Below are 14090 nucleotides of genomic sequence, written 5' to 3' on the forward strand. Positions count from 1 at the left end.
TCTTTCTTTCAAATGCTTGTTTGATAACGAGAACAAAATATAAATGCTTTTAAACATGGTCAGCAATAAAAATTTAACACTCTTAAAAATTAACAAAGTAACAGAATTCCATGCATTATATGTCAATCAATATTTCATGAGCATTAAAAATCTTCAATACTTAAATTTAAAAAATAGTGCATTTCTTTCAATATTTAAAATGTATATATACCATTTAAGATATTAAACAGATCCCACACATTCTTTCTGAATTTATAATCTTAATTTTTCACCAAATTAAGTTTTTATATCAGAATATATACATATGATTAATTGAAATGCACTAAAATGGGAAAATGGGAAAATATTATGATAAATTCTATTTTTCCAACAAAGCTATTTTTTTAATTCTAGTTTTTCTGTTATGATAGATATTTTCTAACAGCAATCTTTCAAAACATCAGAAAAGAATTTTTGATTATCCACTTTCTTGTAAAAACATACAAATATTTGAAAGAAGTTCCCATTTTCTTTTTTTGTAAAACGCATGGCAATATTATCCAACAAATACCAATGGCATACATCTATTTTTTGCCATACTGTCAAAATCTAACATATGTATCACATCAACTTCATCAAACTTAGAAAAAATATCTAAATAAAACAATGTTCTTCCTTCTTTCTTTATTCTCTCATTTTATAAAGTAACTATTGATTTCAAATCTAAAAAAGTTTCAAAATGTTCAAATTTCACCCAAAAATTTTTCTACCATTATTTACATTACATAATCTATCATTCATTAGAAAATAAATACTGCCCTTTCAAAATGGAGTACATCTAAATAATTTTTGAACTCCTTCTTAAGTTTTTCATAAATTTCCTGAATAATGTTAGTATAAAACAAGTACTAACAATTAACACTGATTCCAAATCACTCATGCCAAACTTTCTATGCAATGATACACAATTAGTAAAATATGAAATTGACAAGATGAACTTATTGATGATGAAATGATGTTAACACAATGTGGTCAGATTCTGATAGCATGCACTTAAATATTTGAGACACACAGCCGTAGGTAATGTGAAGGTAATGTTTGCCATGCATTTTCTAACTACAGGTAAAAAGGTTAAAAATACGGGATACAGACATAGTCTCTCTCTACCTGTCTCCATGACTTCTTCCTCATACGCTTCAGCTTGATCTCGCTGTCGACAGTAAGGTTGGCTCGGTCTGCTAGGCTAACTTCAGCAAGGGTGGCTAGGTTGTGGGTGGCATGTTCCATGGCAGCATCAAAGTGGACACCATTATACTGAGATCTGTCGTGGTAACTATCACTACTAGAGCTGCTGTCACTTTGGCTATCATCATCGTCATGCTTTGGAGTGTTACGGGCCTGGTGGATTTTGTTGATGGCAAGGTGGACCTTCTGCTGAAGTGAGATGGTAATGTTGTTGGTGTCTGGTCGGCTGTAGTGATGGTGGTGGTACATTGGATGACTGGAAGTGATGATGGCTGGCTCACAGGTTGGGATAATCCTGGTGTGTACTGGAGCTTGCTGGATCATACTTGGTGTTGTTGTGATGGTTGGGTTTCCCACGAAGTAACCAGGAAACAGACCTTCTTGTTGCATGTACTTGTAGATTGCACTGCTTTGTAGCTTCCCATCCATTGGATACTTGTGTGTTGGTGTCTTCATGAACATACTGTCTTTCAGACTGTCACTTAAGAGTTTCTTGGCATATTCCATATCAGGTTTTGATGAAATGCTAGGCTGGACTTCTGGTTTGACACTAAGATTAAGGACTTCATGACTACTGGTAGGTGGAGTAATACAAGATGCTGGACTACTTCTGTTACTGTGAGCTGGTGCTGGCCTGGTACTCAGGTCTAATGGTTGTTCAATTGTAGTAGCTGTATTGCTGATCTTCTTGCTGCCTCCATGAGCTGCTACAGGAAGGATTGCGGGAGTAGATGATCTAGAATCACTGATGGAGTGAGAAGGACTGTCACGCTTAAACCTGGCCATGGATGGAAAGTATGGAACCTCTTTCCCACGTCTGCGATCTCTAGCTCTCATGTTCTGGAACCAAACTTGAACCACTCTCTTGGGGAAACCAATTTCATTACCAATGCGAATCAGTTCATACTTGCGAGGACGTGGGTTGATGCTGTAGAAGGACTTCAAGACATGTAACTGCTCGTCACTGATCAGGGACCTCATACGAAACTTCTTGCTGTCATTCAAGGCATTGTCATCTTTGTCATCTTGATCTTCTGATTCAGTCTCTGGACTGGCGCTTGCTATGGAGAGAATGTGACTATGGTCAGACATACTGCTACTTGGAGAGTTACGTGGACTACCATCACTCATTCGATGAAGGTCTTTGTTGAGTTTACAAATGTAGCGTTCATGTTGATGGAGGCTTACTGGACTGTTGAAGACTTCATCACAAAATCTGCAGGACAATGTCTCTGATGACTTTTCATCACTGGTAATAACTTCTGATGATGTTGACTGGTTGGTCTTACTTTCATCACTACTGGCATTACTACTGGTGTTATGCTCATCTTTCTTACAGATGTACCTCTCATGTTGGTGACAGTCAACTGCACTGGCAAATATCTCACAGCAAAATTTACACTTGTAAGTTTCTACAGTTGTTTGTGGTCCTGATGTTAGTATTGAACTGGTTTCCTTCTTATCAAAGACTGGTTCTTCTTTAGTGACATTAGCATCTATAGTGACAACTTTAGTGTTGGAATTGACATCTGGAGAGATCTGCTTGGTGGCCATTACCATACTGGATGGATGTGGTGTGGAATGTTGAATGGATAATGTATGAGGAAGCAGTGATGTCATGACAGGTCTGATGGCATGGTGGTACATTGGCAGAAATCTGGCTCCAGCTGGCGAGTAGTAGGCAGGAATACCTGGCTTCATTTGCTCAAAATGCATCATTGGATGTGGATAAGAGTGCATAGTGGTGCTGATCCCTGGTCTAATGGTAGAACTGGTTGACTCAACAGTTGGTGGACAAGCTCTGTTCTGATTCATTACCCAACACTTTTTGGACGTCATGTGGCTGCTGTAGGACCCGGAATGGCTGAACCTCTTGGAACAATTTGGACACTGGAATGGCTTTTCCCCACTGTGAATACGGATATGCTCCTTTAGGTGATGTTTAAACTTGAAGGCTTTCCCACACTCTGGACACTTAAACTTACGCAGATCGGTACTCTGGTCATGGCTAATCATGTGACGTTGAAGACGATATACATTGGCAAAAGTCTTGTTGCAGATGTTACAGGATTGTGATGTTGGGGAATGCATGGCTAGGTGTTTATCAAGATGAGACTTTAGTAGGAATGCTTCATCACACTTTGGACAGAGGTACTTAATGGGTAGATCTGGATGAACCTCCCTCATGTGGTCTCTTAGAATGTTGAATCTGCTGAATGTCAAATCACAATGGGCACAATTCAGGACAATATCTTCATCTATGCTGAAGCAGTTTTCTGAAGAAAAATAAAATAAAACACATGAATAATGAAAAACCCAATTATTATTTAAACAAGTCCAATACACAACAGATATGAAATTAAGAGGCTCCAAAGAACCCTAATAACTAACCAACCATCTCTTTGCTAAATATATCTATAATGACCATTACTTATATCAGTTTGTTACGTTGAAATAATCTTAATGCTGTGTTTTAAAATCATACTTTTTTTTTTTTTTTTTGGTAGATTCCGGTTGCTCAATGCTTCTTTATCTATGTAGTGTTTAGTCTTTTTGGCCATGGTATTGTCATTTTTCTCTTTGCCTTATGAGTTTTTATTGTTCCTTTGGTATCCTATGCCTCTTTTTATAATAAAGTCTATAACAATTTATACAAGATATCATTGACGTATACTTCTTCCATTCTTTCTTTTAATTAGTATTTGGGGCCTCGGTGGCAGAGTGGTCTAAGTAGTTACTACTGTAATCACTAGCCAGTCAACACTGAGGTTGTGAGTTCGAATCCCGCTCGTGTGGGTGCACTCGACTGCAATCTTAATTGACTAGGATTGTCAGTTTTCCTATCGAATGGTCGTGGTTTTCTCCGGGCACTCCGGCTTCCTCCACCAATAAAAACTGACTGCCACGAAATAGCCCAAAAGCGGTGCTTAAAAGTGGCGTTAAAACACCAAAAATCAAATCAAATCAATTTAATTAGTATTAGGACCTTCTTTGGCTGCTTTCAACCCCTTATCAACTCTGTTTTTATTCAGAAAGATTCCATAAGTTTACCAACCAAATTGAATGATGACTTTTGGTTATTTGAGTGGTTTGTTTGATATCAATGAAATGTAAGAGTCACCGGCTCTTTTCACAAAAAATCTTAAGAGTAAAAATACTCGTAAGTCATACACATTTCAGTACAACTTACGATCAATTGTAATCGTAAGAATTTTTGTGAAAAGAGTCGCAGAAGTTTGTTTCTAATTTATCTGTTCCTGTATCTATAGGGATAAATATTTGATTGTTTCACAGTCTGTAATACTGATATCATAAGGTAAAGTGGTCTGTTTTCTATTGTACTATCTTCTATCCACCTTTATCATCCAACTGATCAATGGGACAACTGAGTACTCAACAGTCAGGAGAATTATTTAAACAAATGGTTGAAAATGAATTAATCATAGATAACTCATGGTAATAACTGGAACAAATAATATAAAAATCACTTCAGCAATTTACCGGACTTTTCCAAAACCATTTCAGACACCTCTTATTAATGAGCCTTTCCACAAGTCAAGAGCATTGACAGTGATTGTCTGTGGTTTCTTAAAAGAATTTGTGGTCATGGGGAACCATTAGTAGTCTCTAGTTTAAATTATTCACAAATTGTGCAAACTTTGGCCAATACAGAAATTGGCATTAGATAGGATCATTTGTATATCACTAAAAACCATATATGTCATGTATGTTGACTTCAATGTTTCTATCTAGATTTATTGTCAAGTTGGGTTACTGTCTCACTGATGTATACCCCAAATCTCTTTGATCTTCTGTTGAAGTTTAAATTTACTTACCAAGTTCTTGTGATGTGTTGGCTTTGTCTTCATCATCATCATCATTGTCACCATCTTCCCCTTCACTGACTGGTTCTGGGTAGATCACTACGGTATTTGTCTGACTAAGGTATTCTCGTAACTTCTCATCATCTGTACATTTCTTGTCAGCCATTATGGTTGGAATGTCACTTTTTGTGGATACTGGTGGAGTGATGTCTTCTTTAGAAGGGGATTTTACTTCTGGTGTCGAAACAACTTCTGTAGTTACTGAAATAAACAACATTCTGTAAAGAACTTGGACTAACAAGGAGTGAGATGGTCAGCATCAAACTAAGACGTCTGCTATAACTCTTAGTTTAAACATATTTTATTGTTCATAAACTATACAAACGAATGAAGATCAGCAATAAAAGCAATGCTCCTTTGTTTTTAGTTTTGTCAAGTGCTGGTTAAAGTTGTATGTCATGAACTAATACACAATAATCTTTCTTTTCCTTTAATTCTAAGAAAAGTATAAACTGTTGGAACTACACATAGATATGAGTTTAGGTATGTTGAATGTGATATACATGCAGAGATAAGAAGTTAAACTATCACATATTGAGCTGAAGAGCAGTTTGTTATTGGAGGGTGTAAAATTTCAATGTTTGGAAAGTTAAAAGTAAAAGTATAATTTGTTCATTTCTTAATGTTCAATTTTTCAAATATATTTATAAATACACAGATATGGCTCTGTACATAATATTGGCAGTTTTGGTCTTATCAAATTTCAATGAATAACTTTACATAGCTAAAATTTGTACCCCATTTACTGCTACATGTTATATGATGGTACTTTAAAATTATTTTCCTTTCCGTCCAAACACTATGATATGAAAAGCCACCAAGCATGGTTAAAGGGTACACAGTTATGCTTACACTTAATACAACTTAAAATTACAACTGGTAAAAAAACTGTATGCTATCATAGACTTAAGCATTGGGGACAGAGATATTTCATGTTTAATTGAAAAAGAGATATCATATTGTGTATTTGTGTATTAAACAACACTAAGGAAATACTTTAGTAAATTATATTTTTTTCAAACACCTGATCATAAATAAATTAAGTAAAAACAACTGAAATAGAAAGCCAAATATTCAACATTACTGCTATACATTTTTTTATATTCGCTTTGTATAATATTTTTGTTTTCTTTCTTTAAATTGAAAGAATTTGAAATAAAACCAGAAACAGTTCATTACAATACATATAATAGTACAAAGTGATTAATATAGGTTGTAAATGTGGGTACTTCAGGTAATACTATGAAAATACAGCATCAAAGTGTGATCAAAATAATCATTAATGTCTTTAACTCTAAGTATATTTGACAAGCTGATATTGCTATCAGTTTTATTTTAGTTACTACTATAAAATCTGCTATTTTACCTTAAATGCCCCCTTAGTACATGTAATAGCATACAATATTTTTCATGTTTTATACTAAGTATATAAACTCATCACAGATAGATATAAGAAGATATGGTATGAGTGCCAATGAGACAACTCTCCATCTAAGTCACAATTTGTAAAAGTAAACCATTATAGGTCAAAGTATGGCCTTCAACACGGAGCCTTGGCTCACACCGAACAGCAAGCTATAAAGGGCCCCAAAAATGACTAGTGTAAAACCATTCAAACAGGAAAACCAACGGTCTAACCTATATAAAAACGAGAAACACTTATGAACCACATCAACAAACAACAACCACCGGACATCAGGTTCCTGACTTAGGACAGATGCAAACAAATGCAGCGGGTTTAAACATTTTAATAGGCGCCAACATTTACCCTACCTGAAACAATACCAACGTTAGTGTAATATCACAACATAGAAAGACACACTATAAAATATCAATTGAAATGGATTAACTCAATCAAAAGACATATTAACAAAAACAAGTGAACATACATTGAACGAAAAATTTTCATCTATGAAACAATGTAAATAAAAATAATTTTGTTGTAAGGTATACATGGAGTACGGAAATAATTTTTACAAAATAAATAATTTTGTTGATACCAGGATTAAAGTTTTGTATGCCAGACAAGTGTGTTTTGTCTACAAAAGACTCTGAAGTGCTCAATTCAAAAAAGTTAAAAAGCCCAAATAAAGTACGAAGTTGAAGAGCATTGAGGACCCAAAATCTTTAAGACAACCAAGGAGGTTATATGGGATCTCTGAGACAACAAATATATGTGTATTATCGAAACTGGCACATACTGGATGTAATGTGAATCAACATCATTTTCAGCCTCCCAAAAATAAGTTAAAATGACCTTATAATATTCTTTCTCATCACCATGCCAAAGAGCAATATAATTTTGTCAATAATAGAGTATTTATCAGTGCATATTTATTTTATTTTTATTATTTTACATCATTTCAGAAAATATCATCTAATTAGGGAATCTTTTAGGTTGTTTGGTTACTGTCTGTTTGACACTTTCCATATCTCCTTGAATTTCCAAAAAAAGGAGAAATTATATAGTCAAAAACTAACCATTTTTCTGTGGTTCTGTGTTGTCATGGTTATCTGTTGTGGTGTCATGAATCATGTTGTCATGGCTACTACTGTCATGGACATCTGATTTTTCTGCATCTGTTTTCTGTACTTTGGTTGCTGGTTCCACACCCTCAGTTTCAACTGAAAGGTAATTAATATCATATAGTATGAGCCATATAATTGACATAGTTATCTCAAATTTACTAGGGAAAAACTTGTTAAAAAAAGTACTGTTATCGAGTTCAAGTATTACAAACTTTATGAAAATAAAATTATGAGAAAGTTCTTCATCATTTATCAAATAAAGATGTCCTGAATCTACAGTAACTTGAAAATTGGGACCATTCTATTTAAAAAAATGGACGTATTTACACTGTACATTCTAGATGCATCAATGTAACAGAAATTTTAAACTATTTAAGAAAGTCTTTTGTCCAATGGTTCCTGAAACCTTTGTAATGATGATAAAGAGAGGTTATAAAGTTATTATAAAACAGTTTACCTTGCACCAGTAAAACATTCAAAAACTCTTACATGATTCATTATGAATCAGACCACCTCTGTTATAACATGCTTAATTTGTATAATTAATAACTTAATTAATGACAAATATGAGAGGTAATTGTCTGTATTATATAAAATTATCCTTTAATAAGGGTGTTGGTTTCCAACAGAAACAAATGGTGCATGTATAGAAGCTGTATTTACCATTTCTTTGTAATTATATGGTACATGCTAGCTGGCAGAAAATTGGATATAGAAATTCAGCAGAAAACCATTAAATTACCTTTAGATAGTAACTAATAATATATAAGTACATGATTGTGAATGCTACATGTGGAAATAATTATCTAAGGTAATGGGACAAAACATCATGTTTAGAAATCTCAATGTTGTGTATTCTAAATAGCATACAAACTAACAACAATAAGCATGATTTTAAAAATTCAACCTTTTGGTATTTTTCTCAGAATAAGAATCATGCATCTTTTTATTAAATCAGTAATAATTTTTTATTAAACATTTAAAATATAAACCTTGTTGGCAATCATAAATAACCTATAAAGATTGTAATTTTAACAAACTTTGGTTTTGTATAAATCTATTAAATATTTCCACATTCTCAAACAGTAGCCACTTTGTCTCAGAATATCAAATATCAAGTTACCCAAACTTCTTGTGACCCACTTAGACAACATAAACTTACCAAGTTGAAATATTCCTGTACAAAATTCCTTCAACATTTTCAATACCACATCTATACTAAATTAGATAGAAGTTCACCTGATGAAGGTTAAACACCTTTTACCTTAAAAACCAATTTTTACTACCTTAATAATCATACAAATGTTTGCATAAAGGATCTTCCAGGTGTAAGCCTTTCAATTTAATCACCTCTAGTGGGTAGCCAATCAGAAATAAGTATTGGCTTCTCTGCCAACCTCCCAGGTTCAGTGCTTATTTCAGCTGTTATATGCATCAACCACAGGTTTAAAATGGGGTTCAATTAAGGGATTCAGGTAAACTTTATTGGGATAAGCATGAGTACAAAATATTCCTATAGCTAAGTTACTATAAATTATTAGTTTCTAAGATTTCCAAATAAAATACTTATAGAAAGGGATCTTTTGATACTTATCATCAAAACAACTTGTTTGTCCAGCTCATTGAAATCTGGGAAGATGTTAATTTATATATTAAGTCCCATTTTACTTTAATTTTTTTTTTTCCATTTAAAGAAAAGACATGCCACACTTAGTAGAGATGTACCAAAACATTAAGGATTTGTTTTTCAAAATGTGGTATAAAATGGTTTAATTTCATGAAAATTTGAAATTTCAAACAAAAATGAGAATAGGTTTTCTTCAATTTTCCTTCTGCTCACTTGTTAATGTATTTGAAGGTGGAGTTTGTTACCTGTCATTTCTACCCAGGATAAATCTACCCTCCCCATTGCTTTCCTATTGACAACCAATCTCTTCTCATCATTTCCATTATTGATCCTATAATCAATACACAGCTAATGTTTCTTGCAAACCCTTCCATGCTAGTCAAACATACCTGCAGTCATTGATTATTCAACATCATTACAAAAATGTTTATTTACAAAAAGATGTGTTATTAAATACACATTTTATTATCAAATTTGTAAAGATTTTTAGTATTCTGTCAGGACTGAGTCTGGTTGATATTAAATTCATGTTCATGTTAATTTTGAGGTTAACAATCCCAAACAAGAATGAAATCTAGCAGATCATTTAAAATAAACTTTTATCATCACATTCAACCACATCAACAATTTATTTTTATTGTGATATATTTTTAAAATCAATTTCATAATTATTTTGACAGATTTTGGGACTATTATATTGATGCATGTATAAATGTCTTGCATTTATATGAGTTTTTATTGACATGAAAGTGGCTCCTTTAAAACAGTGATTAATCAAAAACCATGGTGGAAAAATCTTTACAAACCTATCATTTTTTTTCCAAAAAATAGTGAAATTTTAAGTAAATTTCACATATTAACTTTTAAGTCCAAAAATAAATTAAGTACAGTTATTTTCCCCCCATGTACATCCTACTTTATTATTTAGTGGCAAGATTGAAGAACAGATAATCCCATGAAAAGCAAACAAAGGTACTGTTAAATACATCCAGATTAACAGTATCCTACCAAGTACCAAAGAAGGAAGAAATGTGTTGAGGATGAGTGTCACTACCTGCTGATAAGTAATAACAGGAAATGCACAAATCACCACATCATGTTTTTATTTATCTATTATGTACAGTGTTTATGAAGTATTCTATTTTTGTCATGTCAAGGTACACACATACTGAGAGATAGGTAGATTATAGTGAAACAGGAAGAAACATTATTCTCTAGGATGTGGAGTAATAACACTTACAACATTATAAAGACATTTTGTTGTATAGTACTTGAACAATAAATTAAAATACTTATTTCTGAACTATAACTAAGGTGTAGTTTCCTGCTTTCAGTTTTAAAACTAAAATAAATCCTACTATTGTTTAAACTGAAACATAGATTCTTAGTCAGGAGGTCGTCAATCTACCTATGTCAGTTCTATATTTATAAATAATAAATTTAATACAAAATCCTTGAAAACAATATTTTGTATATAAAGTTTTCTGCATGTATCTTAACAAACATTATTTTGTTTACTCTGACTTGAAATTTAATTGGAGAAAGAAGTGTTAACATTCTCATATAAATCTTAATAGTGTCTCTAACTGTTGTTTCTTATCAGTTGATTACTAACCAGAAATGAATCAAGTTATCAACAGACTTCTTTGTCTCTGTTTTTGCTCTCATGACAGTTTTGTCTCATTAAAAACAATTAAATGGAACAATACAAAACTTCTGTTTGGTAAGCTGTAAATTCTGGATAGTAACAATCACAAAATCATTCCAACAAGGCTGGTTTATCATGAATGCTCTTGTGACATTATTATTATTATTATCATTGTTTTTTTTATTTCTTGGCAGATACATATCTTTTGAATTAAGAGTCGATTTATAAGTCTTTTTTTTTTCATTGCTCAAAAAAAAATTTGGGAATTTAGTAAATTTTTGAATGAACAAACCTACAAAAAAATGTTTCCTTTTCGTACTCAAATAACCAAAAAAGAAATAATTTGGAAAATCAACGTAAAAACAACACCCATATCTGAATTAAAATGAAACGAGTTTAAACCATTTTTAACACGAGTCACTTTTAGATCCAGTTAAAGAATCTTTACCGCTAACTGACCATTGGACTGTTGATACTGAGATGTATGTTTATTTTTAAATACAAATTTGGTTAACATCTGATTTACTTGGCTAACTTAAAGAAACACCCTATAATCAGTATATTTATGTATGTCTTGATTGTGATAAGATGTCAACACCTAGGATGGCTCCATAATATTTTACACAACTTTTGTTAATGTATATAAAAAGAACTGGCTTGATGTTCTGAAGTTGAATAAGTCACAAAATTTCTATATTTCAGCATTTCTCTCTCTTCTGTTAAACAATTTTAGTAAAATTCAAATAAACTTACTGCATTTTACTGTTTAAGGAAAAAAAACAACTGAATTTAGTACATTGCATACCAAAATAAAAACTTCAAAGTTTAACCAACCTAGTGCAAAAGACTGCCTTAAATTCTAATACAGTTCTTATCTAACTCTATTGTCTCATCTGAAACTTTTATAATTATTTGAATTTTTACTACACCAATCAATTAATTCATTTATATCTCTGCTCAATGAATTATTTTATTTGTAGCTTATGATTGATTCAGGATGGTTTTTTTTCCTAGAATCTTTTATGAAACACATCTTTTAAAAGGAAACTTATTAACATACATATAAGTCTGACAAAGTTATTGTTAGTGGCTAATAAATGATATCAATGAAATTTAAGCGTTTGTGGTCAGTTTTAATAATAAAATAAAGTTCTCCATTAGGGAAATGCCATTTTTGTCTTTTCAATGTTCTAAAAAGTGTAACTTAATAAAATACTTTTAAGCATTTGATTAGTAAAAAGTTATGAGTTTGCAAGATATGTAAATTTCTTACCATACATCCATTAGGCCAATGTAGCCGGGATGTTGCTGAGGGAGTTTTTTTGGGTCTGGACTCTCAGACTCTTATAGTCTTTATAAGTATTTTTGTTTTCAGAGGGGAGTTTTTCCCAACTCCCTATCCCCCTCATCAGGCAACACATATGTCCATGATGCAACTTTATTTAACTGGAATCCCTGGACTCAGTGTCCTACAAGTCAAGTGTGTTTTAATAATCAGGACCATATTTTCAATGATGCCATACCCTATCTTTGTGTGACTGTTTTCTTATCTTAATCATATTTTCCCTGTATTTACCCCACACAAAAAATTGTCAAAATTGTTTCTAGAAAAGTTTGACAACATGTTTCAAGATTTACTACTGAACTTATAAAATGGTACAGAGAATTCTGACAATAATCTGTTTTCATTAGTATTCATTACATGCTTAATACATTTATATCAAACAATTTAGTGGACCAAACAGAAGCACCTCATACATTATACCAGTGAAACAGACCATGAAGAGAGCAGCCCATAGATAAGTCGTCACTGACATCTCTACTATGTTTATAACACTATTTCATATGCCAAATTTAACATAGTTTTATCATCAACGACTTAAATCACTAATCTTGATAAGAAATTGGTGATTAAGTTTTAATGATCAGTAATTGTAGAACTGAGATTCAAAAGAAGTGCAGGGTCAGAAAACAATTCATTTCTTTGGTGAGTCGTGATTTAATTTTTTAATCATATTTAACAAATTATATAAACTTGACATTTCCAAGCTTCCATTTTCTTTTTGCAAAATGGATCCTTTTTTAGATAAATCTTTTTTTGTATTGTTTTCAAAAATAAATCTGCAGAACATTGCCTGAATTCTGACATGACCTTCTATATTATTATAAAATTACACATTACTGATACTAAAATGATAATTTTTATAGTTACAGATATCCCTATTAACAATGATATATGAATCATTGTATTTTTCATAACTTTATATTAACCATTTAATTCTGTTTTAATGATGTAGCAGAGTAGATCTAGCCACTTATTGTCATTTTAAGTCAACCAATGTACCCTATAATCAGCCAATCACATTTTAAAACACCCTGTAATTCACCAATCATAATGGTACATGCTCCAACTTGGGTAACCTAACATTAGATGTAAGATAGCTTCCGTTATGACTGGCAAACACTGCCAATAAAACATTCCATTTAGAAATTGATTGTACTTTATAATATCATGTGGAATGGTCGTCCATCATAAAGCATGCGTCCTAAATATCTCGGAAATTACATTAGAACATCTTCTCATTACTGGCATTGTCTGGGTTCTTCCTGTTCCACATCTTAACTTTCTGGGATTATGACAGATCCGAGAAAATGCAAACAAAGGAAATTTTATCTGTGTATTGTTCTGCAGAAGACATATCACCATAGAAATTGATTTTTATCAAAATTACATTGCCAATCACTGAGTTCTATAAATATTCTTCTTATAAACTTATTACATTGATTAGGCATTCCTATTTAAATATGGTAAAAAACATGCATGCTTAAAAAACTTTCTAGGGATGAAAATGGTCCAATATGTCTTCTTAATTGTCAGTTTTAAGTCCTCATATGAAATTTGCATTATGTGTCTCCTAGGAAATATAAAAACAAATTAACATTCAATTGACAGTGAAAAAATCCACTTTCCTGCACAATACTTTCCCTTTTATAACTCACAGTTCATTTATCATATTCTCCAAAACTTAAAAATTTCAAACAATAACATTTAAAAATGTTTATGTGTTTGTGTATGCTTATATGATCATGAACCTGCCCATTTTTACTGTAAACAAAAGAGAATAGTGAATTTGAGCAAACTTTGAAAATTTTCATATTGTAACAGGCGAAAATATAA

General features: G+C 32.1%; 1 protein-coding gene across 2 annotated transcripts in view; it reads right to left on the reverse strand.

Moving 5' to 3' along the window:
• The window catches only part of LOC127728573 (zinc finger protein 1-like), a 44992-nt gene that overhangs the window by 6704 nt on the left and 24198 nt on the right, over positions 1–14090 (reverse strand). For both annotated transcript variants that reach the window (XM_052236047.1, XM_052236048.1), the window contains exons 2-4: positions 7590–7733; positions 5061–5309; positions 1132–3500 (exon numbers count right to left, since the gene is read on the reverse strand). In XM_052236047.1, coding sequence (XP_052092007.1) covers positions 1132–3500; positions 5061–5309; positions 7590–7733 — 2762 coding nt within the window. The remainder of the gene's footprint in view (positions 1–1131; positions 3501–5060; positions 5310–7589; positions 7734–14090) is intronic.

The sequence above is a fragment of the Mytilus californianus genome, unplaced genomic scaffold (genome assembly GCF_021869535.1).
Source record: "Mytilus californianus isolate M0D057914Y unplaced genomic scaffold, xbMytCali1.0.p SCAF_2, whole genome shotgun sequence".
Classification (NCBI taxonomy): Eukaryota; Metazoa; Mollusca; class Bivalvia; order Mytilida; family Mytilidae; genus Mytilus; species Mytilus californianus.